This window comes from Oncorhynchus nerka, linkage group LG14, assembly GCF_034236695.1.
Source record: "Oncorhynchus nerka isolate Pitt River linkage group LG14, Oner_Uvic_2.0, whole genome shotgun sequence".
Taxonomy (NCBI): Eukaryota; Metazoa; Chordata; class Actinopteri; order Salmoniformes; family Salmonidae; genus Oncorhynchus; species Oncorhynchus nerka.
This window is the reverse complement of record NC_088409.1, coordinates 16,190,970-16,212,422: the sequence shown is the minus strand read 5'-3', so window position 1 is coordinate 16,212,422 and position 21,453 is coordinate 16,190,970. Positions and strand designations below refer to the sequence as shown.

Here is a 21,453-nt window from a genome sequence, read left to right as displayed (position 1 = left end):
TAGTAAGAATATTTATCTTTAATTTACAATCTATATGATTAGATAGGTTCAGAATTTATGTGAAACTGCACAAATATATGGCACATGGAAATCACAAGAGGGAGGTTAACGGAGAGGTGGGATGGACTGAAAGTAGCTGAGTGCTGGGGTTATGTTCTATAATAGTTATGACTATAATTTTTTTATAAAGTACTATCTATCTAGATGTAATGTATATAAAAATATCGAATTACTTTATGTTTGCTGTGTAACTACTGTACAAAATGTGTGTGTGTGTGATTTACATGTAACAACAAAAGAAAAAGCTGTAAAAACAAAGTTTGTTTTTGTCCTTCGAAGTGGGACAATGTATAATGTGTATGTAATGTATTTTTTGGCCCCCCCCAAAAAATAATTAAAAGTACGATGTGGATATGGACTCGAATACACCACCCATCTAATGTCGAAACTTCTGGCACGTGGCGCACTGTGAAAAATAGATATATAATATGTATAACATAATTAGGATTGAATTGTGACACAGAGGTTCTCCCATTTAACCACTAGGTGTCAGTAAGGGTTTTCAGAGAAGTACAGCCTCGTGTTTTCTCTCTCCCATTTTCCACACAAAGAAAGCACAGCGCCCCTCACAGGAATGGAGGTGCACATTGCCGCTAAACCAAGCATCGCCATATTGATGTCCCAACAACGTCGAGAGGTAATACACGTTAGCTCATTTACCTACGTGAGATGGCCATTGCTTTGAGTCAACTTTGAATGTTATTGCATATAAGACAAATACTCTTAAAGCATACATAAGTATGTTTAGCTTTACTACCATTAGCTATCAACGTAGCCCACAGAATGTTAGCTAAGGCGTTGTCAGCCAGTTGCCTCGCTAATGCACTCCGTTGTCACTTTTTTTCTTCTGAAAACAAATCATATTTTCTGGCTTGTGGTAGCTAGCAATCTTCAACGTATGTACGTCAGCTAATACTATTTACTGATTTACTAACATTTATAGATGAATACCTGCCCAGCAATTCATGTTCCGTGAATATAACTATAGATAACATTTGCTTGTTAGTTAGCTAGCTAACCTAGTATTCCCATCCGGCTTTTGGTGCGGTGCAGTTCATCATGGAAGCAGCTAGCGCGAGCTAGTTGGCTACATGTGCAGGCCATGGCTCGTGCGTGTGTGACTGTCTCGAGGGAGTTTCACCACAGATTATTAAACCGTGTGGGTCCCAGCCGGACACTGGTTATCATAATGAAACTGCTTTGTGTACCACAGACGTTTCTGATCGGTTTCATCATACAGTGAATGATTTTCAGCATTGTTGACACTTGACAGACTGGTAAACAATACCATAGAAATAAAGCTCGTAAGCAAGTGACAGGTTTTTGAGTTAAGTCAGAGGTTGAGTCGAGACTCTTTGGCCAAATATTGTACTAAATCAATCACATGTATGTCTTTCAACAGGGCATATGACAGTGGGAATCCTAGTGATGACTCTACTGAGCCCGGTGCCCCCTGATTAGACTGGTTGGATGTCCTCCTTAACAACTACAACAATCAGGTTTGTTGATTTTAGCAAACTATTATCTTACATTTTTTTGACCAGTATATCAGCGATTTCCAAAACACAGAATAAGCTTAGTCCTGTACTTAATTAATTTTCATGTAGCAGGATTTTTAGTCTAAGACATGTCTTAAATTGTGTCTGGGAAACCTGCCCATATCATGATGGCTACCTGACTAAAATATGTAGCTAGCCAACTAACATCTTGTTGTGTGTTTTATCCTGCAGCCTCTACCAAACCAACGTAGCATCAGCTCTGCAGCGACCCCACCTGTCACCTGCAGCTTGGAGGAAACCTCCAAGGTACCATTCACATGGTGATCAATCATTCACACAGTGATCAATCACACTGTCTTATAGGCCTACTGTGCCAAGTCAAGCGAGACAGCAGTCAAATACCTTATGCCAACAGTATGCCAAACAGAATGATTCATTAGTCTACATTATTTTCAATCAGTCACGTAATTCTCCATCTATGGTTATATATTTTTCTTATATATGGATCTTCCTTGATATCGATTAGATAGGTTCAGAATTGATTAGAAACAGCACAGTTGACAAATGGCACATGGAAATCATCAGAGGGTGGTTTACGGAGATAGGTGGGATGGACTGAGAGTAGCTGAGGAGTGGGGTTAGGGAGATAGTTGGGATGAATCGAGAGTAGCTGTGGGGTTAGGGAGATAGGTGGGATGAACCGAGAGTAGCTGAGGGGTGGGGTTAGGGAGATAGTTGGGATGAACCGAGAGTAGCTGAGGGGTGGGGTTACGGAGATAGGTGGAATGGACTGAGAGTAGCTGAGGGGTGGGGTTAGGGAGATAGGTGGGATGGACTGAAAGTAGCTGAGGGGTGGGGTTAGGGAGATAGGTGGAATGGACTGAGAGTAGCTGAGGGGTGGGGTTAGGGAGATAGGTGGGATGGACTGAAAGTAGCTGAGGGGTGGGGTTAGGGAGATAGGTGGGATGGACTGAAAGTAGCTGAGGGGTGGGTTTAGGGAGATAGGTGGGATGGACTGAAAGTAGCTGAGGGGTGGGGTTAGGGAGATAGGTGGGATGGACTGAGAGTAGCTGTGTGGTTAGGGAGATAGGTGGGATGGACTGAGAGTAGCTGTGGGGTTAGGGAGATAGGCGGGATGAACTGAGAGTACCGGAGGGGTGGGATTAGGGAGATAGGTGGGATGGACTGAGAGTAGCTGAGGGGTGGGTTTAAAAGCTCATGTTATATAATAGTTATGACTAAAACACAATTTATAATGCATAAGTACTGTCTATCTAGATGTAAAGTATATCAAATTATTTTATGTTTTGCTATGTAACTACTGTAAAAAGCTGTAAAAGCAAAGTTTGTTTTTGTCCTTCGGGGGGGCAAAAAATGACATTAAAGTGAGATGCGGACTCACATACACCACCCCTATCATGTTTGTTTTTATTATAATAGGTGTGTCTATTTTCTATGTCCCAGGTGATCCAGAGAACAACCTGTGTATAATATGTCCGGCTCTGTCCCAAGCCGCTCTCGAGTTTACCCTGATGTAAACACACAGAGGCCTCGGGAGTACTGGGACTACGAGTCCCATGTGGTGGAATGGGGGTACGTAGTGCGTGTGTGGTTCAAAGCTGAACACATTGTTTTCTGTTGCATGTTCTGATATGTGTGTTAGATTCTAGTTGGTGTTACCTAGCTGAAATTGTCACGCCATCACATTGCTTGCCAATTCTCTTGACTATGTAGGAACCAAGATGACTACCAGCTGGTGCGCAAACTAGGACGGGGCAAATACAGTGAGGTGTTTGAAGCCATAAATATCACCAACAATGAGAAGGTTGTTGTCAAAATACTCAAGGTTGGTACCATATTAATTTTAATTGATTTTAGTATTGGCATTTTATCCCCTGACTCAAATTTCGCTCCTCGCCAAAGAGACGTACTGTATGAAGTCCTGATGGTATTTTGTTATGTTTGTCGATAGCCAGTCAAAAAGAAGAAAATCAAGAGAGAAATCAAGATTCTAGAAAACTTGCGAGGCGGTCCCAACATCATCTCACTTTTAGATATCGTCAAGGATCCTGTGGTGAGTGGAGCTCATGATCCTAATTTCTATAAGTCTGTCCTAGTAAAGTGTAAATCATAACACAACCACATGCTCGTTTTTTGTGTGCCTTTTTTTACAATGGCTGTTGCTCAATCACTAAGCAGAAACAATGTGGTTCATATTCAGCTACCTCCATCCAGAGTTTCCCCTAGGATTTTTTTCAGCAGCTCTGGCAAAGTTAGCGGGGCGTGGCCAATAGCGCCGGTTTAGAGGCCCTCTTAGCCGCAGAGACAAAATGTTGCCGTTTTAAATGGGGATGCACGAGATATCAGTGAACATATCGGAATCGGCCAATATTAGCTAAAAATGCCAACGCTGGTATCGGCTCGATGTCTAGATTAAAGCAGATGTTAAAAACCGGTGTCAAAGCTGACGTGCATACCTATATAACGTAGGTACATGACGTGCATACCTATATAACGTAGGTACATGACGTGCATACCTATATAACGTAGGTACATGACGTGCATACCTATATAACGTAATGACGCCACGTAACATGTTGCGCTACACGTGCAACACAGCATTCCTAACACAGCCCACAATGCATGCTGTGTGGATCAAGCAGTCAACAAGTCGAGCGGTCATATGAAAGAGTAAGAACATTTCAGCGAGACAACTCAAACGCAAAATCCATTAAAGCCAAGATAATGGAATGAATTGCCCTTGACAATCCAACTGTTCTCTGTCGTGGGTGATATTGGCTTTCTGCGACTGGTCGAGCACCGGTACACACTACCAATTGCTCTATTTTTCAGATGTTGCCCTACCGGAGCAGCCAGTTGGCTTCATCTGGCTAGTGAGGCTTGACCGGAGCGTCTTATGTGTAGTGAAGCTAGCCACAATACGGATTAGGCACAATAGTGGAATTTGCGCTTTGCCTTTCAAAATAAAATTATGTCATTGACTGTGATGCAAATTAATACAAATATAATTATGCCATACTTTTATTTTGAAGGCTAACCACAAAGTTCACTAGTGTGGCTAATCCTTATTGTGGCTAGCTTCACATAGATGGGTCTGACCACCATTAATCAAATAACCCTAATTTATCAGACAGTTCTTATTTTAGATGATGACACGTAGCTATATAGTTAGCTAGCTAACGGTAGCTACTGAAACATGATGTCGTTTTGCTATGTTTTTGGGAAAGAATTACATTGTTTGCATCCATGAGCTAGCTATCTTTTTTTTTTATGACCAGCACCATAGGTGCGCGAGACAACTTTACCAGCATCATAGCATACGTATTGATGAATCCCTTGTAACACTAAATAATGAATGAACGCGTTAAATTATTATTTGACGTGCAGTCTTATTCAGGTCCTGATTGGTCAACAAGCTTATTTGACACGCAAAGACAAAAAAGGGGTTCCTAAGAAATCCTGGTTGAGAATGAAACGAATGAACAACACTGCGTCCATGTGTGTGTTAACTATTTAACTGTACTAGAATGCTTAAAAGGACGCTAAAATTTTAAATATCGGTTTTCGGTATTGTTTTTTTTTTGACGAGGAAAATATCGGATATCGGCCAAAAATGTCATATCGGTGCATCACTAGTTTTAAAGCTAATTTCCTGCAATTCTACCTATTTTGTCATTGGGTGGAGAGAACAATTGCAGTTTTAAAGCAAATTTCCTGCAATTCAACACATTTTGGAAACGGCTGTGAGAAGATGCGCAGTTTTAAAGCTAATTTCCTGTAATTCTCCACATTTTGCCATGGCTTATGCCTTGTTCTTATGCTATCTGAGAGACTCAAACATTATAATAAAATCAATGCCATGACATTTAAAAAAAAAAAAAAAGATTGTTCTCCCTGACTGGCTAGTTTTTATTTTGGTGGTTGTTAGTTGTCAAAGATTATCTTAATTTAAAATATATCACTTTTCTACTTTACACCTGGTTTTAATAATTTGAGTTTGCATTGAAAACGTTTTACCATCCCGATTCTTCTTCTTTTTTTCAAATGTATTTTTTGTGTGTTCTGGTTGAGTGAATGATTGTAGTTATTGTAGTTCCTCATGCCTTTTCTTATGTCTTCTCAGTCTCGAACTCCCGCGCTGGTTTTTGAGCATGTCAACAACACTGATTTCAAGGTGAGGAGAGAGACCATGTTCATCTGTCTGTACAGAATTCTAATAATCCTTACATTCTGAACCAATGTCCAGCCATCTCATTTTGATACATTTTTTTTTCTCTGTATTTCAGCAACTGTATCAAACTTTATCAGACTTCGACATACGGTTCTACATGTTTGAAATCTTGAAGGTAAGGGATGGTTTCAAAAAACACATAAACACCTCACTGCACAACGCCTCTCCCCCGTGACCTACTTGTTGTGTGTATGTACTGACATGTGACCTACTTGTTGTGTGTATGTACTGACATGTGACCTACTTGTTGTGTGTATGTACTGACATGTGACCTACTTGTTGTGTGTTTGTACTGACATGTGACCTACTTGTTGTGTGTATGTACTGACATGTGACCTACTTGTTGTGTGTTTGTACTGACATGTGACCTACTTGTTGTGTGTATGTACTGACATGTATATGTAACTGATAGATGCACACACACTACATGTTAATGTTTTTAAATATATGTATTTTGTCTGTAATGTCTGTTGTTATGTCGGACCCCAGTAAGACTAACTGTCTCCATTGACGTCGACTAATGGGGATCCTAATAAATCAAATCTCAGATGCCAATGATACATCTCGCATTTAGACTACTGTTATCTTAAACCATGACCTAATTGTTCCTTCTCAGGCCCTTGACTACTGTCACAGTATGGGGATCATGCACAGAGATGTCAAGCCACACAATGTGATGATTGATCATGAACACAGAAAGGTATGGATACAGTCTCCTCCTTTCATTCATTCTGTTACTATAGCTTGGATCACTACCATAATTAACCAGCCCACTTTGTTAGGCGTTTTTGTTTCCTTATTGTTGCTTATTGTAAAGTGTCTTTGGGTTTTAGAAAAGCTCTATATAAGACCTGTGTATTAATAGTGTTATTATCATAGAACTAGAACTCAGAATTAGGAATTAGAACTTATTAACTAAAAAAACAAGCAATAATGACTATTCTCTTGTAGCTCCGCCTGATCGACTGGGGCTTGGCAGAGTTCTACCACCCTAACCAGGAGTACAATGTGAGAGTGGCCTCGCGCTATTTCAAAGGACCTGAGCTGCTGGTAGACTACCAGGTGAGACCACTCAATACAGTCTGACAAGACTAGTTAAACATGAAACTGACTAGTCTAGTTGGCCACATTTATAGTAGCATGTTGTTAATGTAGTTATAATAATGTAGGTGTAAGTTGGTACAGTAATGTAGTCATTGTTGTTTTAAGCACAGCGCTCACCCCCCCTCTCTCTCTTTATTTCAGATGTATGACTACAGTTTAGACATGTGGAGTTTGGGCTGTATGTTGGCCAGCATGATCTTCAGGAAGGAGCCTTTCTTCCATGGACACGACAACTACGACCAGGTAGAATTTTCTCTCATGGTGCTGATCACATTGTCTTGATATTGAATCCTGGTGCACCAGTCTCTACTACAACAGCACTGATTTGAGCTATCAAGTGGATGTCTTGTTGCTCTCTTAGTTGACTGCCAGTTGAATTGCAACTTTCTGTAGGATTACAAGTACGTATTTTGGTTGAGTGTTTTGGTTTGTCTACAATCAGGTGAGAAGAATTGAGTCTCTCAGTGCTGATGAACAACCCTCAAACAATGTGTTGATCATGATGAGACGACAGTCGTTACAACAAGGCTGATGGTTGATATTTAGTGCATACTTCTAGCCCTCTTACTTGACTGCCAGTTGAATTCCAGATGTAGGCCTCAGGCTTTTGTTTTAGTTTGTCTTCCCACTAAAATGTTCTGTTTTACAGCTCGTACGGATTGCTAAAGTCCTCGGCACAGAGGACTTGTATGACTACATCGACAAGTACAACATTGAACTAGACCCACGGTTTAATGACATTCTGGGCAGGTAAGAATATCCAACATTTCATCGTCAGATTACTTCAACAGAACTGGGCTTCAGAATGTATTACTAAATGGTCCAAATACACAATGTGAATGTCAATTTCTACCTGACCCCTGCCTTGAGTAATTCAGGTTAATAATGCCCAATATATTGACCCATTTAACAGAAAGAGTTGAACGGCGAAAGCCCCTCAGACATGACAATTTAACAGAGTACTCATGGGTACAGTCCATTTGGCCACCAGTCTCTTTCCATCTATTCATATGACTTGTTCATTTTTTTTTGTCTCCTTTTCCCCCAAACGTCTTTGTAAAGTGTATTGAGAGAACTTTGTGAATCTACACTCTGAATGAATGTTGACTTGATTTTATGTATTGATCTCTCTCTCCTGGTCCATTCTCCAGACACTCCCGTAAGAGGTGGGAGAGGTTTGTGCACAGTGAGAACCAGCACCTGGTGAGCACCGAGGCTCTGGACTTCCTGGACAAGCTGCTGCGTTACGACCACAACGCTCGCCTCACGGCCCGGGAGGCCATGGAACACCCATACTTCTGTGAGTTTGCCCTCCGCCTCCACTCAGACTTCTAGATATAGGCCTGCTGCATAAGACATCTAACTGAATGTTTAAGTGCTAGAACCCTCGCTTGATCTTAAGATTATGGTGCTAAATTATGCCTCAATACAATACACTTTTCTTTTTTAAGTACTTGCTAAAAAAAGAAGGTTCATATTCAGTGAATTCTCTTGCAGCCATTGAACACATTGAAGCAGAAGGCTTTTTAACAGATATTTACAGTTTCTTCAGAGGAGTTCATGTGACTACAGTATACATTTGACATTTTAGCCCTTTAGTCGATGCTCTTATCCACAGCGACTTACAATTAGTGCATTCATCTTAAGATGTTTTGTCGTCTCACCAAGCTATCACAATCATATCAAGTACACTTTCCCTCGTGCTCTGGATAAGAGCGTCTGCTAAATGACTTAAATGTAAATGTGTGGGTGGGAGGGCCAATAGACCAGAGGTGGTGGAACGGAGGGCTCGGGTTGGGATGTAGGGTTTTCAAATAAGCCTGATGGTAGGGAAGGAAAGTTCCTCTTGCTGCTGCGTAGGCAAGCATCAGGGTCTTGGAGATGATGCCAGCTTCGACTGGAAGCCAGTGGCATGTGCGGAGGAACCAGGTGACACTAGGTCAGAGATGACACGCTCAAGTGTTTTGGGGGAAAAAAGAAGACATAACCGGTCTGTTCTTGACGTCAGAGAGTTTGAGTGTCGCTATCATAGCTGTCGGTGGATTGTGTTAATGAGTGTTGGTATCATAGCTGTCGGTGGATTGTGTTAATGAGTGTTGGTATCATAGCTGTCGGTGGATTGTGTTGGTATCATAGCTGTCGGTGGATTGGGTTAATGAGTGTTGGTATCATAGCTGTCGGTGGATTGGGTTAATGAGTGTTGGTATCCTAGCTGTCGGTGGATTGTGTTGGTATCATAGCTGTCGGTGGATTGGGTTAATGAGTGTTGGTATCATAGCTGTCGGTGGATTGGGTTAATGAGTGTTGCTATCATAGCTGTCGGTGGATTGTGTTAATGAGTGTTGGTATCATAGCTGTCGGTGGATTGGGTTAATGAGTGTTGGTATCATAGCTGTCGGTGGATTGGGTTAATGAGTGTTGGTATCATAGCTGTCGGTGGATTGGGTTAATGAGTGTTGGTATCATAGCTGTCGGTGGATTGTGTTGGTATCATAGCTGTCGGTGGATTGGGTTAATGAGTGTTGGTATCATAGCTGTCGGTGGATTGTGTTGGTATCATAGCTGTCGGTGGATTGGGTTAATGAGTGTTGGTATCATAGCTGTCGGTGGATTGTGTTAATGAGTGTTGGTATCATAGCTGTCGGTGGATTGTGTTAATGAGTGTTGCTATCATAGCTGTCGGTGGATTGTGTTAATGAGTGTTGGTATCATAGCTGTCGGTGGATTGTGTTAATGAGTGTTGGTATCATAGCTGTCGGTGGATTGTGTTAATGAGTGTTGGTATCATAGCTGTCGGTGGATTGTGTTAATGAGTGTTGCTATCATAGCTGTCGGTGGATTGGGTTAATGAGTGTTGGTATCATAGCTGTCGGTGGATTGTGTTAATGAGTGTTGGTATCATAGCTGTCGGTGGATTGGGTTAATGAGTGTTGGTATCATAGCTGTCGGTGGATTGTGTTGGTATCATAGCTGTCGGTGGATTGTGTTAATGAGTGTTGGTATCATAGCTGTCGGTGGATTGTGTTAATGAGTGTTGGTATCATAGCTGTCGGTGGATTGTGTTAATGAGTGTTGGTATCATAGCTGTCGGTGGATTGTGTTGGTATCATAGCTGTCGGTGGATTGTGTTGGTATCATAGCTGTAGGTGGATTGTGTTAATGAGTGTTGCTATCATAGCTGTAGGTGGATTGTGTTAATGAGTGTTGCTATCATAGCTGTAGGTGGATTGTGTTGGTATCATAGCTGTCGGTGGATTGTGTTGGTATCATAGCTGTCGGTGGATTGTGTTAATGAGTGTTGGTATCATAGCTGTCGGTGGATTGTGTTGGTATCATAGCTGTCGGTGGATTGTGTTAATGAGTGTTGGTATCATAGCTGTCGGTGGATTGGGTTAATGAGTGTTGGTATCATAGCTGTCGGTGGATTGTGTTGGTATCATAGCTGTCGGTGGATTGTGTTAATGGGTGTTGGTATCATAGCTGTCGGTGGATTGTGTTAATGAGTGTTGGTATCATAGCTGTCGGTGGATTGTGTTAATGAGTGTTGCTATCATAGCTGTCGGTGGATTGTGTTAATGAGTGTTGGTATCATAGCTGTCGGTGGATTGTGTTAATGAGTGTTGGTATCATAGCTGTAGGTGGATTGTGTTAATGAGTGTTGGTATCATAGCTGTCGGTGGATTGTGTTAATGAGTGTTGCTATCATAGCTGTAGGTGGATTGTGTTGTTATCATAGCTGTCGGTGGATTGTGTTGGTATCATAGCTGTCAGTGGATTGTGTTGGTATCATAGCTGTCGGTGGATTGTGTTAATGAGTGTTGCTATCATAGCTGTCGGTGGATTGGGTTAATGAGTGTTGGTATCATAGCTGTCGGTGGATTGTGTTAATGAGTGTTGGTATCATAGCTGTCGGTGGATTGTGTTGGTATCATAGCTGTCGGTGGATTGTGTTGGTATCATAGCTGTAGGTGGATTGTGTTAATGAGTGTTGCTATCATAGCTGTAGGTGGATTGTGTTAATGAGTGTTGCTATCATAGCTGTAGGTGGATTGTGTTGGTATCATAGCTGTCGGTGGATTGTGTTAATGAGTGTTGGTATCATAGCTGTCGGTGGATTGGGTTAATGAGTGTAGGTATCATAGCTGTCGGTGGATTGTGTTAATGAGTGTTGGTATCATAGCTGTCGGTGGATTGTGTTGGTATCATAGCTGTCGGTGGATTGGGTTAATGAGTGTTGGTATCATAGCTGTCGGTGGATTGTGTTGGTATCATAGCTGTCGGTGGATTGTGTTAATGAGTGTTGGTATCATAGCTGTCGGTGGATTGTGTTAATGAGTGTTGGTATCATAGCTGTAGGTGGATTGTGTTAATGAGTGTTGGTATCATAGCTGTCGGTGGATTGTGTTAATGAGTGTTGGTATCATAGCTGTCGGTGGATTGTGTTAATGAGTGTTGGTATCATAGCTGTCGGTGGATTGTGTTAATGAGTGTTGGTATCATAGCTGTAGGTGGATTGTGTTAATGAGTGTTGGTATCATAGCTGTCGGTGGATTGTGTTAATGAGTGTTGCTATCATAGCTGTAGGTGGATTGTGTTGGTATCATAGCTGTCGGTGGATTGTGTTGGTATCATAGCTGTCAGTGGATTGTGTTGGTATCATAGCTGTCGGTGGATTGTGTTAATGAGTGTTGCTATCATAGCTGTCGGTGGATTGGGTTAATGAGTGTTGGTATCATAGCTGTCGGTGGATTGTGTTAATGAGTGTTGGTATCATAGCTGTCGGTGGATTGTGTTAATGAGTGTTGGTATCATAGCTGTCGGTGGATTGTGTTAATGAGTGTTGGTATCATAGCTGTCGGTGGATTGTGTTAATGAGTGTTGGTATCATAGCTGTCGGTGGATTGTGTTAATGAGTGTTGGTATCATAGCTGTCGGTGGATTGTGTTAATGAGTGTTGGTATCATAGCTGTCGGTGGATTGTGTTAATGAGTGTTGGTATCATAGCTGTCGGTGGATTGGGTTAATGAGTGTCGCTATCATAGCTGTCGGTGGATTGTGTTGGTATCATAGCTGTCGGTGGATTGTGTTAATGAGTGTTGCTATCATAGCTGTCGGTGGATTGTGTTGCTTTCATAGCTGTCGGTGGATTGGGTTAATGAGTGTTGATTTAGAAGATATCTGATTGTCTCTCTCTCTCTCTGATGCCAGACTCCGTTGTTAAAGATCAGGGAAGGGGCAGCACTCCTGGAGGAATAGTTACCAGCTCCACTCCAGTCAGCTCTTCCAGTATGATGGCAGGTAAGTCATCCTACACTGCATTTTGGTCTTTGGGCTTTGGTCAAAAGTAGTGCACTATTTAGGGTATAGGGTGCTATTGGGCCCTATCAAAAGTAGTGCACTATTTAGGGCATAGGGTGCCACTCCCTGGGAAGATGTGCTGTTATCATTACACTTTGTATATTGTTTGAATGGTTTCCCAACACCAGTGTTTTATTTGTGATCTATGGTGAGTACTCCTGACTAGGGCTGTTGCAGTGATCATATTACCGGCAGTCAAATTCCACATGACCGTTTAGTCACAGTAATTAGACTTCTCCAAGCTCTAATGCTGCTGCTGGTCATTAGTAGCCTACCAAACTTGCTAACTGCTTGGTACTCCGCACTCTTGTCCCTCTAATCACTCTGACATAAATGTGATTGAAAATCTAATTAAACATTTCATGGGAGCCCATGAGCTTATGGTGCGCAACATTTCTGTAGGCTATGCAATTGTGTGAGAAAACAGAGTGATGGCCTCTACTAAATAGAGGAGGATCCCGTCAGCTTTCTATAGGCTAGGCCTGCTTTATTTCTCAACTTTCCTAATATTAAGCACATTGTTTATATTTACAACATTTATTTACAACATTTTCATGCCAGCCAGCCTACCTGGCTTTAGACCTGTCTAAAATAAATCATGGATTTGATGATGTAGGCTATATTTATTAGACTTTTTACAATGTAAATGTCCCTAACATCTGCATCAGTGGCCTGAAGGCTATGTGTGGAAGCCAGAAGATGCTAAATGTGTTTGTTAATTAACGGTCAATTACCGTGAGACCAACAGTTATTTGCTTGACAATCACCGGCTGATTTAGTGACCGCCACAGCCCTACTCCTGACCATAGATCACACTGCTCTCTTCTTTCACTTCCTGTCAATAAGTGTACTGACAGTAGAAGTCATTGGTGAGAATGTGTCCACTATCTCTTGTAGGTATCACCTCCACAAAGGCACTGGCTAACAACGCTGGATCACCTGTCATTTCTGCCCCCAACACTCTGGCCCCACAAGTCCCAGCGGCCGGGGCACAGCCCTGAAACCTCCACCCCCTCCTCCCAGCGGCTGCCGGGGCACAGCCTTGAAACCTCCACCCCCTCCTCCCAGCGGCTGCCGGGGCACAGCCCTGAAACCTCCACCCCCTCCTCCCAGCGGCTGCTGGGCACAGTCCTGAAACCTCCACCACCTCCTCCCAGCGGCTGCCGGGGACAGCCCTGAAACCTCCACCTCCACCTCCCAGCGGCTGCCGGGGCACAGCCCTGAAACCTCCACCTCCCATCAGCCACTGGAGCACAGCCCTGAAACCACCACCTCCTCATGGGACCTCCTCACCTATGTTTGTGTGGGCCCGTGGGTCGGTTCAGCCCACCCTACTCTCTACTATGTGTTGGCCTGGCCCGTGGGTCGGTTCAGCCCACCCCACTCTCTACTATGTGTTGGCCTGGTCAGTGGGTTTCCTTTTTATTACATTGAGAAGAATGACGGAGAAAAGATGTTTAAATTGCTTTTCCCTGTTCAGTTATATTTTGAGATCTGGACTTGACATCATTTTTTATTTGTCACACCTGTCTGGATGATTTGGTCTAGGAATTCTAATACAATGTAGACATGATGATGAAGAAGAAGAGAATGGATAATAACATTTATTTTGTATGTCCCAAATATACAGTCTAGCTTGAAACAGTTTGTTTGGGGATTCCTGCTGTTGCAATACACTGAACCTGTAGACAACTTCACAAAACGAGACAGGATTCTCTGATGTAGCCCCCACTTGGCAGTGCTGGATAGTTGCTCACACACTACTGTTAAGTGCAGGAGTTACCGGTGTTTTGAAGTTGTTAGAAGCTATCGTACTTGGATTGGACATCTGTAGATACTCTACAGTAACTGTTAGGTTGCATGCACCAAATGCTGACTATCACAGGGTCAATAGTTTGCCAATTTGGTGTTACTTTTACTTCTGTATACATGTTTGTTTGTTTTTTAATGTGGTCTCTTACACATGATTTTGAATACATAGGCAATTTTGTAACTTTTTGTTTTTATTTTGGGAGGAGTCTTATCACTTGCAAAAAAATCGACTTCATAAATAAACAATTTTAAACAGGCAAATATGAATAGTCCTTTATCATTGTATGTTTTCTGTTCTTTCTGTGAAATGTACAGACATTGATGCTGTAGAAACCCTGGGAAATATATGCATGGTTAGATTGGTGTAAAAGCAACACAGACAGATTAATTTATTTCAACTAGCCCAGCCTAACGTATTATGTAATGGAGTCTAAACAACAAATGTTTTCTATTTTATTTAACCTTTATTTAACTAGGCTAGGCAGTTAAGAACAAATTCTTATTTGCAATGACTGCCTACTCCAGCCAAACCCTCCCCTAACCCGGATGACACAGTGCCAATTGTGCGCCACCCTATGGGACTCCCGATCACGGCCGGTTGTGATACAGCCCGGGATCAAACCAGGGTCTGTAGTGACACCTCTAGCACTGAGAGGCAGTGCCTTAGACCACTGCGCCACTGAAGCTTAAATTCACTGGCACTAATGCCATGGAATTTGTAAAATATCAAATAGTTTGGACCTTGCAAACAGATTTAACTGAGAATGAGTACTTTGGTGTTCAAGAAGGGGTAATTAATTGGGTTACTCCGCATTTTATTTGTCTCAAGGAAAAAAGCCCAAAAATGTTTCCCACACAACAATATTATACATTGAGCATTGTTGCATGGTGACCTATCGCCACCTTCCTACTGTGTTGATACCAGGATATATTATTATTGATTTCCACTACTGCATTGATAACAGGATATGTTGTATTCTGTTCTATGAGTGATTTCAGCTGTTCATGTGCAGATTGAGATTTTAAAATCAAATTCACTATTGTCCTAAAATATGTTCTATTGGTTCTTGGGGGAGAGTCTGTAATTGATTGAATAGCCTATAATGTAAGGTAATATTCTGGTACCAAGGAAAAGTCTACTATATCACTGACATACATTATTAGTGCATACACTGTACTGATCTAAGCCCCGGATTGCTGACCCTCTCCTATTGGCCATTGAGATGCTTTGAAGCCACCATATTGGCTCTCCCCAGTGGGAGCAGTCCTCCATAGGATTGAATGGAATTCTACAGTATTTCAATTCAATGTTTCAAGGAAAAAATTGCATGTATTTATGTATTTTTTTTCTTGTAGTGTGGACAGTAACGGTACTAAAAAAAACAATTATGGAAATGTTTTAATATATTTTTCATTTTGTATTTGTATGTTTAGCTCACATAATATTATTTAAAAGTATGTATGAAGGTGTCTGGAATAGAACAAAAATGTCACAAACGAATGTAGACATTAATACATGCATTTCTATAGCTACCAAAATAAAAAGTACAACGGAGAAGGAATACCAAGATGGCTTCAATAAAGCGCTCCCTGTTAGGCATCCAGAGTTTATACACAACATTGGAATGAATGCACATCGCACACATTCAGTGGCAACATTTGACATCAGCCACTGCTCGTGTTAACATTTGACATCAACTACAGTTGCATTGTTCCCGCTCAGTTAGTGTCTGCGCGAGACAGGGGTCGCCTCCGGGCGGGGCGGAAACTGGCAGGTCTTCAACAGAACATGTGAAGTTAACTCGAAAGTTGCTCAATTTACTACTATCTAATTATTCAAAATGGGGAAGCTGGTTGTCATATCACTTTTTGTTGCTGCTTTATCAGCATTTCTTGGAGAGAGAATTATTAACTTAAGGTAGGCTGTGTTTATGTAGTTGTAGCTTTTTTAGCTGGAATAAAATTGCATGCTAGCTGTTATAGTAGCAAGCTAGCCAACCTCAAAAAGTAAAGCCAACTAACCTGTTTTTCTATTTAGCTTTCCTTTATTAGCCAGTGCTTTATAACGGAGTAATAATGGTTTGGGTTATTTTCACTTTTCTGAATTTATAAATTGAGAGATTGAGGGTTGTTGACAAACAGCAATGCTGTGCGCCAAGCAAATCTGATCTCACTGCTCAAGTTCCAGTAGTCTGAGGCTATACTAAATGTGATAGCTGACTAGGCTATATGTATGATTGTTTGTACATAGACACATAAAAATGCCCTAAGTCATAACTACAGTGTTAAACTTGCAGTGTTATTCTGGAGTTTGAACCATTTGAAGGGATGTAACTATGAACCTTATTTTACATGTTGCAGGAAAAGGACTCTTGCTTCCAGAAAGCTTGTCCAAACCCACCTCCCAAACTGCCATCCAATCAAAAGCCTTGGTACGTACAGTACACATGAATGTACAGGACATGGGGAACTTTAACAGTACTGGCATGGATATAAAAGGCATGCCTTTCCATAAGCTCTATGCCACATGTTCAATGGTATTATATGAAGTAACTGTACAACGTTATTTGCCTGCAAAGCCACATCTGAACACATGTTATCTGATTTCTGACAGAGTACGGATCAGAGGACCTCACAATACTTCCCAATGGACTTGCTATTATTAGCACTGTGAGTTACAACATTGACTTGGCCCTATATGAAACACGCAACATCAAAAATGTAGTCGTAAATAAATGTATTAGGCTAACAACATATCCTAATATTAATCTTAATATTATTGGTATTACTAGGGCTTGAAGGATCCTGTATTGCCGTCCTATTCAGATGACCCTGGAAAGATGTACACCCTTGATATGAGTGAAGATTCTAGGATGAAACCAGTGGAGCTCCGCATGGGGAGAGGCTTTGACCTGGATTCCTTCAATCCACATGGAATCAGTGTATACACAGATGAGACGGGTAAATAAAACCCATAATCTGTGTCACAAATGGCACACTATTCCCTATAGGGCTCTGGTCAAAAGTAGTGCGCTATATGGGGAATAGGGTGCCATTTTGGGACACAAACAGGTTTTGAAATGCATCTGCTGCTCTTCCCAATCTTCTCTTGTGTGAAAAGAGAACTGTCAAAAACACAAGACGGATCAATTGATTGAGTTTAATCTTTTCTCCACTTTCCAGATAACTCAGTATACCTGTTTGTGGTCAATCACCCTCAACAGAAAACACAAGTGGAGATCTTTCTGTTTGTTGAGGAGGACCACTCCCTTGTCTATGTGAAAACCATAAAGCATGAATTCCTTCACAGGTATGCTAGAGCTAAAGTCATGTCATTGCTTCAAACCAATTTGGTTTGTTACCTAGATTGTCGGTAGAGTTACATATTACAGCAGGGCTAAAAGTGTCAGTTACATGGTAACAATATGGAAATGTAGCCTATCCTCTTAAACTTGGCTACTCTCAAGACTGAGAGTTTGGAGAAATTAGGGATATTTGAACTGAGCACAAACTAGTGCTCATTTTTGTTTTGTAATGTTGTTATGCATCCAACAGTTCTTTAATATACCATTGAGAGTAAATCGTGTTTTACGTTGTTCTGTGGTTTTCTCTCAGTGTGAATGACATTGTGGCTGTGGGAGTGGAGAGCTTCTATGCCACCAACGATCACTATTTCAGTGGAGGCACTCTGAATACTCTGGAGGTACTTCTGGCTCAGCCCTGGTCTAACGTTGTGTATTACAGCCCTGAAGAGGTCAAAGTAGTGGCTGAGGGATTCTACATGGCCAATGGCATCAACATCTCACCTGACAAAAGGTACAATAATTAGATAAATAATGTATTCAACTTCTATAGCGCTATTCAAGTATTCAGTCCCGTGTAGTTCAGTCCCGTGTAGCTCAGTTGAGCATGGCGCCAGGGTTGTGGGTTTGATTCCCATTAGTGACCAGTATGACATTTAAAAAAAAGAATAAAGTACTCAAATGTATGCACTCACTACTGTAAGTCGCTCTGTATAAGGGTGTCTGATAAAATTACAATTTAAAAAATAATGACATTACACAAAGAATTTCAAACGCTTTGAGTACTGTCCTGTGTACACACAGTTCAATAATCCTGTCCATATGGGCAGTCAAACCTGTTACGTGTTTGATTATAGAGTGGATATCACATGTTGACATGATAAGGTCTGTTGATGTAACTAATGTGATGTTATATAACATATAACTATTTATGTTTTCATGTAGGCACATATATGTGGCTGACTTATTTGACCACAACATACATGTTTTGGAGCGACTGGAAAGCAATGGTTTGGCCCCAGTGAAGGTAAAATATAAGGAATGGCAGATTTGTTTTACACCTGGTAAATAGTCAAATGGACAATTGAAACATGCTGCTCTGTTGAAAGCCTAAATCTGATGTGTTTATTCTCTCCCATTGCTTGTGTATCTGAATCCAGAATAGGCTCTTTAAAACTAATTTCATGATATTATTATTTTAAAAAGCATATGAGCTGGCGCACACCCAAATAAAATTATTTAGTGTAGAGGTGCTGACTAACGGCGAATAAACTGTCTAAAAATCGCACACCGAATATAAACTCCCAGTAATTTATTGGGTAAAAAAAAAAACATTTTGGCATTCACTGTGTCCTGAAGAAAGCACCCTGAAGAAGGCACCCTCTGCTCTCAGGCACCCTGAAGAAGGCACCCTCTGCTCTCAGGCACCCTGAAGAAGGCGCCCTGAAGAAGGCACCCTCTGCTCTCAGGCGCCCTGAAGAAAGCACCCTCTGCTCTCAGGCACCCTGAAGAAGGCACCCTGAAGAAGGCGCCCTCTGCTCTCAGGCGCCCTGAAGAAGGCACCCTCTGCTCACAGGCGCCCTGAAGAAGGCGCCCTCTGCTCTCAGGCGCCCTGAAGAAGGCACCCTGAAGAAGGCACCCTCTGCTCTCAGGCGCCCTGAAGAAGGCACAGTGATGCCGAAACGTTAGGTGTTTTACCCAATAAATTACTGGGAGTTTATATATATAGAGTGTGTGACTCTCTTTATTTTTATAGCTTACGTGATATTATTCTTTGTCACCAGGTCGTGGAAGTGGGCTCTCTTGTAGACAACATTTATGTTGACCCTGAGACTGGCGACTTGTGGATAGGTTGTCACCCTAATGGCTGGAAACTATTTCGAAATGATCCTGAGGATCTTCCTGGATCTGAGGTTCGTACACCTGCCGTGTGCTATTGAAACTTCCTGAGTGAACTGCTTTCTGGATCATATACCGGCAGTGTATCTCTGTACTATACACCAACATTGTTTTCACATGTCTTTCTCTGTAATGCTCACTGTCTGGTATACATCTACATTTCATGATATTGTTTTCACAGGTGATTCAGATTAAAGACATCCACTCTGAGAAGCCAGTGGTGACTCAGGTCTATGCTGATGATGGCAGTGTGCTCATAGGATCCTCTGTAGCAGCTCCCTACGGAGGAAAGCTTCTCATTGGAACAATCTACCAGAAAGCCTTGGTCTGTGATCTAGCCATGGTAGACCAGTAGCCAATGCTCTGTAGAAAACAGGCTTCCGACGTGGGTTGTGGTTGGAAGAGTGCAAGTGTGCAACATACTGAATGTTGCAGATGGAAATGCAATGAATAGAGTTAACAAGATTCCTTACTCTATATGACAGGGAGGAATGTCTGTTCTGCATAATATATATCTAGCTGAAAGTTCCTCAATGTTGTGCCGTACTGAATTCTGCCGTGGCCTGTGGGGTTCAACTTGCCAAGTAAAAAAAATATTTTAAAGTTCATTCATTGCACGCTCTGTCTAATCACAGGAAGTTAGATTTGCAATAAAGTTGACAAAATGATATGTCAAAGATAACGCTGGTGCACTGAACAAGACCTGTAACGATACATAGTAATGTTGCAAGTGCCACATTGTATAAAAGTTGATAAATGACAGGAGAAATGACTTGATAAGAATAATCTGACTGTTAAGGACCCTTTAAAAAAATGTTGGGCCTAAAATGACATTCCCAAATATAACTGCCTGTAGCTCAGGACCTGAAGCAAGGATATGCATATTATTGATACCATTTGAAAGGAAACACTTTGAAGTGTTTGTGATGTGAAATTGATGTAGGAGAATATAACACATTAGATCTGGTAAAAGATCATACAAAGGGGGGAAGAAGAAGACAAATCCCCCCCCCATCTTTGAAATGCAATAGAAAGGCTAATATCTCACTTAGGAGTCTAGGTGCAATTCGTGTATGTACAACGTTTTAGACTGATCCAATGAACCGTTGCATTACTGTTCAAAATGTTGTTTCAAGTCTGCCCAAATGTGCCGAATTGGTCAAATGACACAAGTACATAACTATAGAGAACATACAAAAATGATATGGTAATAAAACATGTAAGTTTACACACTTCTAGGAATGTCATAAATTATGGATAATTAGCTTCCCTACAGAAAAGACACCAACCTTCACACATCTAGATGTGATGTTTTTAATATAAAAATGGATTTTATCAAACAAAACTAAGCTACATTTTATCTCTGGATGACAAATCAGAGCAAGATTCTGAATGTAAGTACATTATTTACCTTCAGAGGTGAATATATCAAACCAGTTGCTGTGATAAAAATGTTTTTGTTGTTGTGCACTCTCCTCAAACAATAGCATGGTATTTTTTCACTGTAATAGCTACTGTAAATTGGATAGTGCAGTTAGATTAACAAGAATTTAAGCTTTCTGCCCATATAAGACATGTCTATGTCCTGGGAAATGTTCTTGTTACTAATGAAGAGGGTTAAACCAAGGCCTTATATCTTTTAAAGGGTTAATAAATTATGTTATGATAAACTGTAAGGTCTCCTCTTCAGGATGAGTGATGTGACCTTCAGACATCAGAAGGCGTCTACATTCAGACTCCTCCTGTCTGGATCCCACCGTGGTTATCTGGTTTTCTGAGAACACAAGGCTGTCACAGACCTGATAAAACCAGCCACCTATCAGAAGATGCTTACACTCGTTCATACTTGTGATGACAGGTCAAGTTTCGGTTAAACCCACTTCTGAGCTTTTAATTGCTGATAAGATGGTTACTGCTGTCAGAGGGAGGTTAGATTTATTAAAATGTTGTTGCCAGGGAAACTCACGCAAGGAGGACTGGGAGAGGCTCTATGAGTTGCAGGATGTCTTACACATTTTGCAGAACTTGGGGAGAACTATCATGTACTGCTATACTGTACTCTGTACTAACTTCTGCCTACAATTGTTACTAAAATGAGTATTTTAATACTTAAACTAAGAGTCTGTGTTTCCTTTCCATTACTAATGTATGTTTGATAATTATATAG

At 41.3% G+C, this 21,453-nt stretch overlaps 2 protein-coding genes across 2 annotated transcripts; both read left to right on the top strand.

Annotated features, from left to right (window-relative positions):
* Positions 1-594: 594 nt before the first annotated feature.
* On the top strand, positions 595-14,346 carry LOC115117931 (casein kinase II subunit alpha-like). Its single transcript, XM_065027535.1, has 15 exons — positions 595-697; positions 1,463-1,559; positions 1,791-1,865; positions 3,024-3,152; positions 3,294-3,405; positions 3,532-3,633; positions 5,704-5,754; positions 5,867-5,926; positions 6,428-6,511; positions 6,763-6,873; positions 7,057-7,158; positions 7,565-7,665; positions 8,067-8,215; positions 12,124-12,213; positions 13,171-14,346. The coding sequence occupies exons 4-15, from the start codon at positions 3,052-3,054 to the stop codon at positions 13,272-13,274; spliced, it is 1,167 nt and encodes a 388-aa protein (XP_064883607.1). The 5' UTR covers positions 595-697; positions 1,463-1,559; positions 1,791-1,865; positions 3,024-3,051; the 3' UTR covers positions 13,275-14,346.
* Positions 14,347-15,788: 1,442 nt separating this feature from the next.
* LOC115115597 (serum paraoxonase/arylesterase 2-like) lies at positions 15,789-21,400 on the top strand. The gene is made up of 9 exons (XM_065027537.1): positions 15,789-16,003; positions 16,447-16,517; positions 16,700-16,755; positions 16,878-17,046; positions 17,269-17,395; positions 17,701-17,901; positions 18,333-18,414; positions 19,172-19,300; positions 19,468-21,400. Exons 1-9 carry the CDS (start codon positions 15,927-15,929, stop codon positions 19,639-19,641), a joined length of 1,086 nt encoding a protein of 361 aa, XP_064883609.1. The 5' UTR covers positions 15,789-15,926; the 3' UTR covers positions 19,642-21,400.
* Positions 21,401-21,453: the final 53 nt, after the last annotated feature.

What these genes read in the sequence shown, in the direction of transcription:
- LOC115115597 (XM_065027537.1), top strand. Translation starts at nt 15,927, where the DNA reads ATGGGGAAGCTGGTTGTCATATCACTTTTTGTTGCTGCTTTATCAGCA. An exon ending in GACTTGCTATTATTAGCACT is followed by an intron (nt 16,756 to 16,877) that starts GTGAGTTACAAC and finishes TGGTATTACTAG; the next exon opens with GGCTTGAAGGATCCTGTATT. An exon ending in AGGATCTTCCTGGATCTGAG is followed by an intron (nt 19,301 to 19,467) that starts GTTCGTACACCT and finishes TTGTTTTCACAG; the next exon opens with GTGATTCAGATTAAAGACAT.
- LOC115117931 (XM_065027535.1), top strand. Translation starts at nt 3,052, where the DNA reads ATGTCCGGCTCTGTCCCAAGCCGCTCTCGAGTTTACCCTGATGTAAAC. An exon ending in TTGTTGTCAAAATACTCAAG is followed by an intron (nt 3,406 to 3,531) that starts GTTGGTACCATA and finishes GTTTGTCGATAG; the next exon opens with CCAGTCAAAAAGAAGAAAAT. An exon ending in CATGGAACACCCATACTTCT is followed by an intron (nt 8,216 to 12,123) that starts GTGAGTTTGCCC and finishes CTCTGATGCCAG; the next exon opens with ACTCCGTTGTTAAAGATCAG.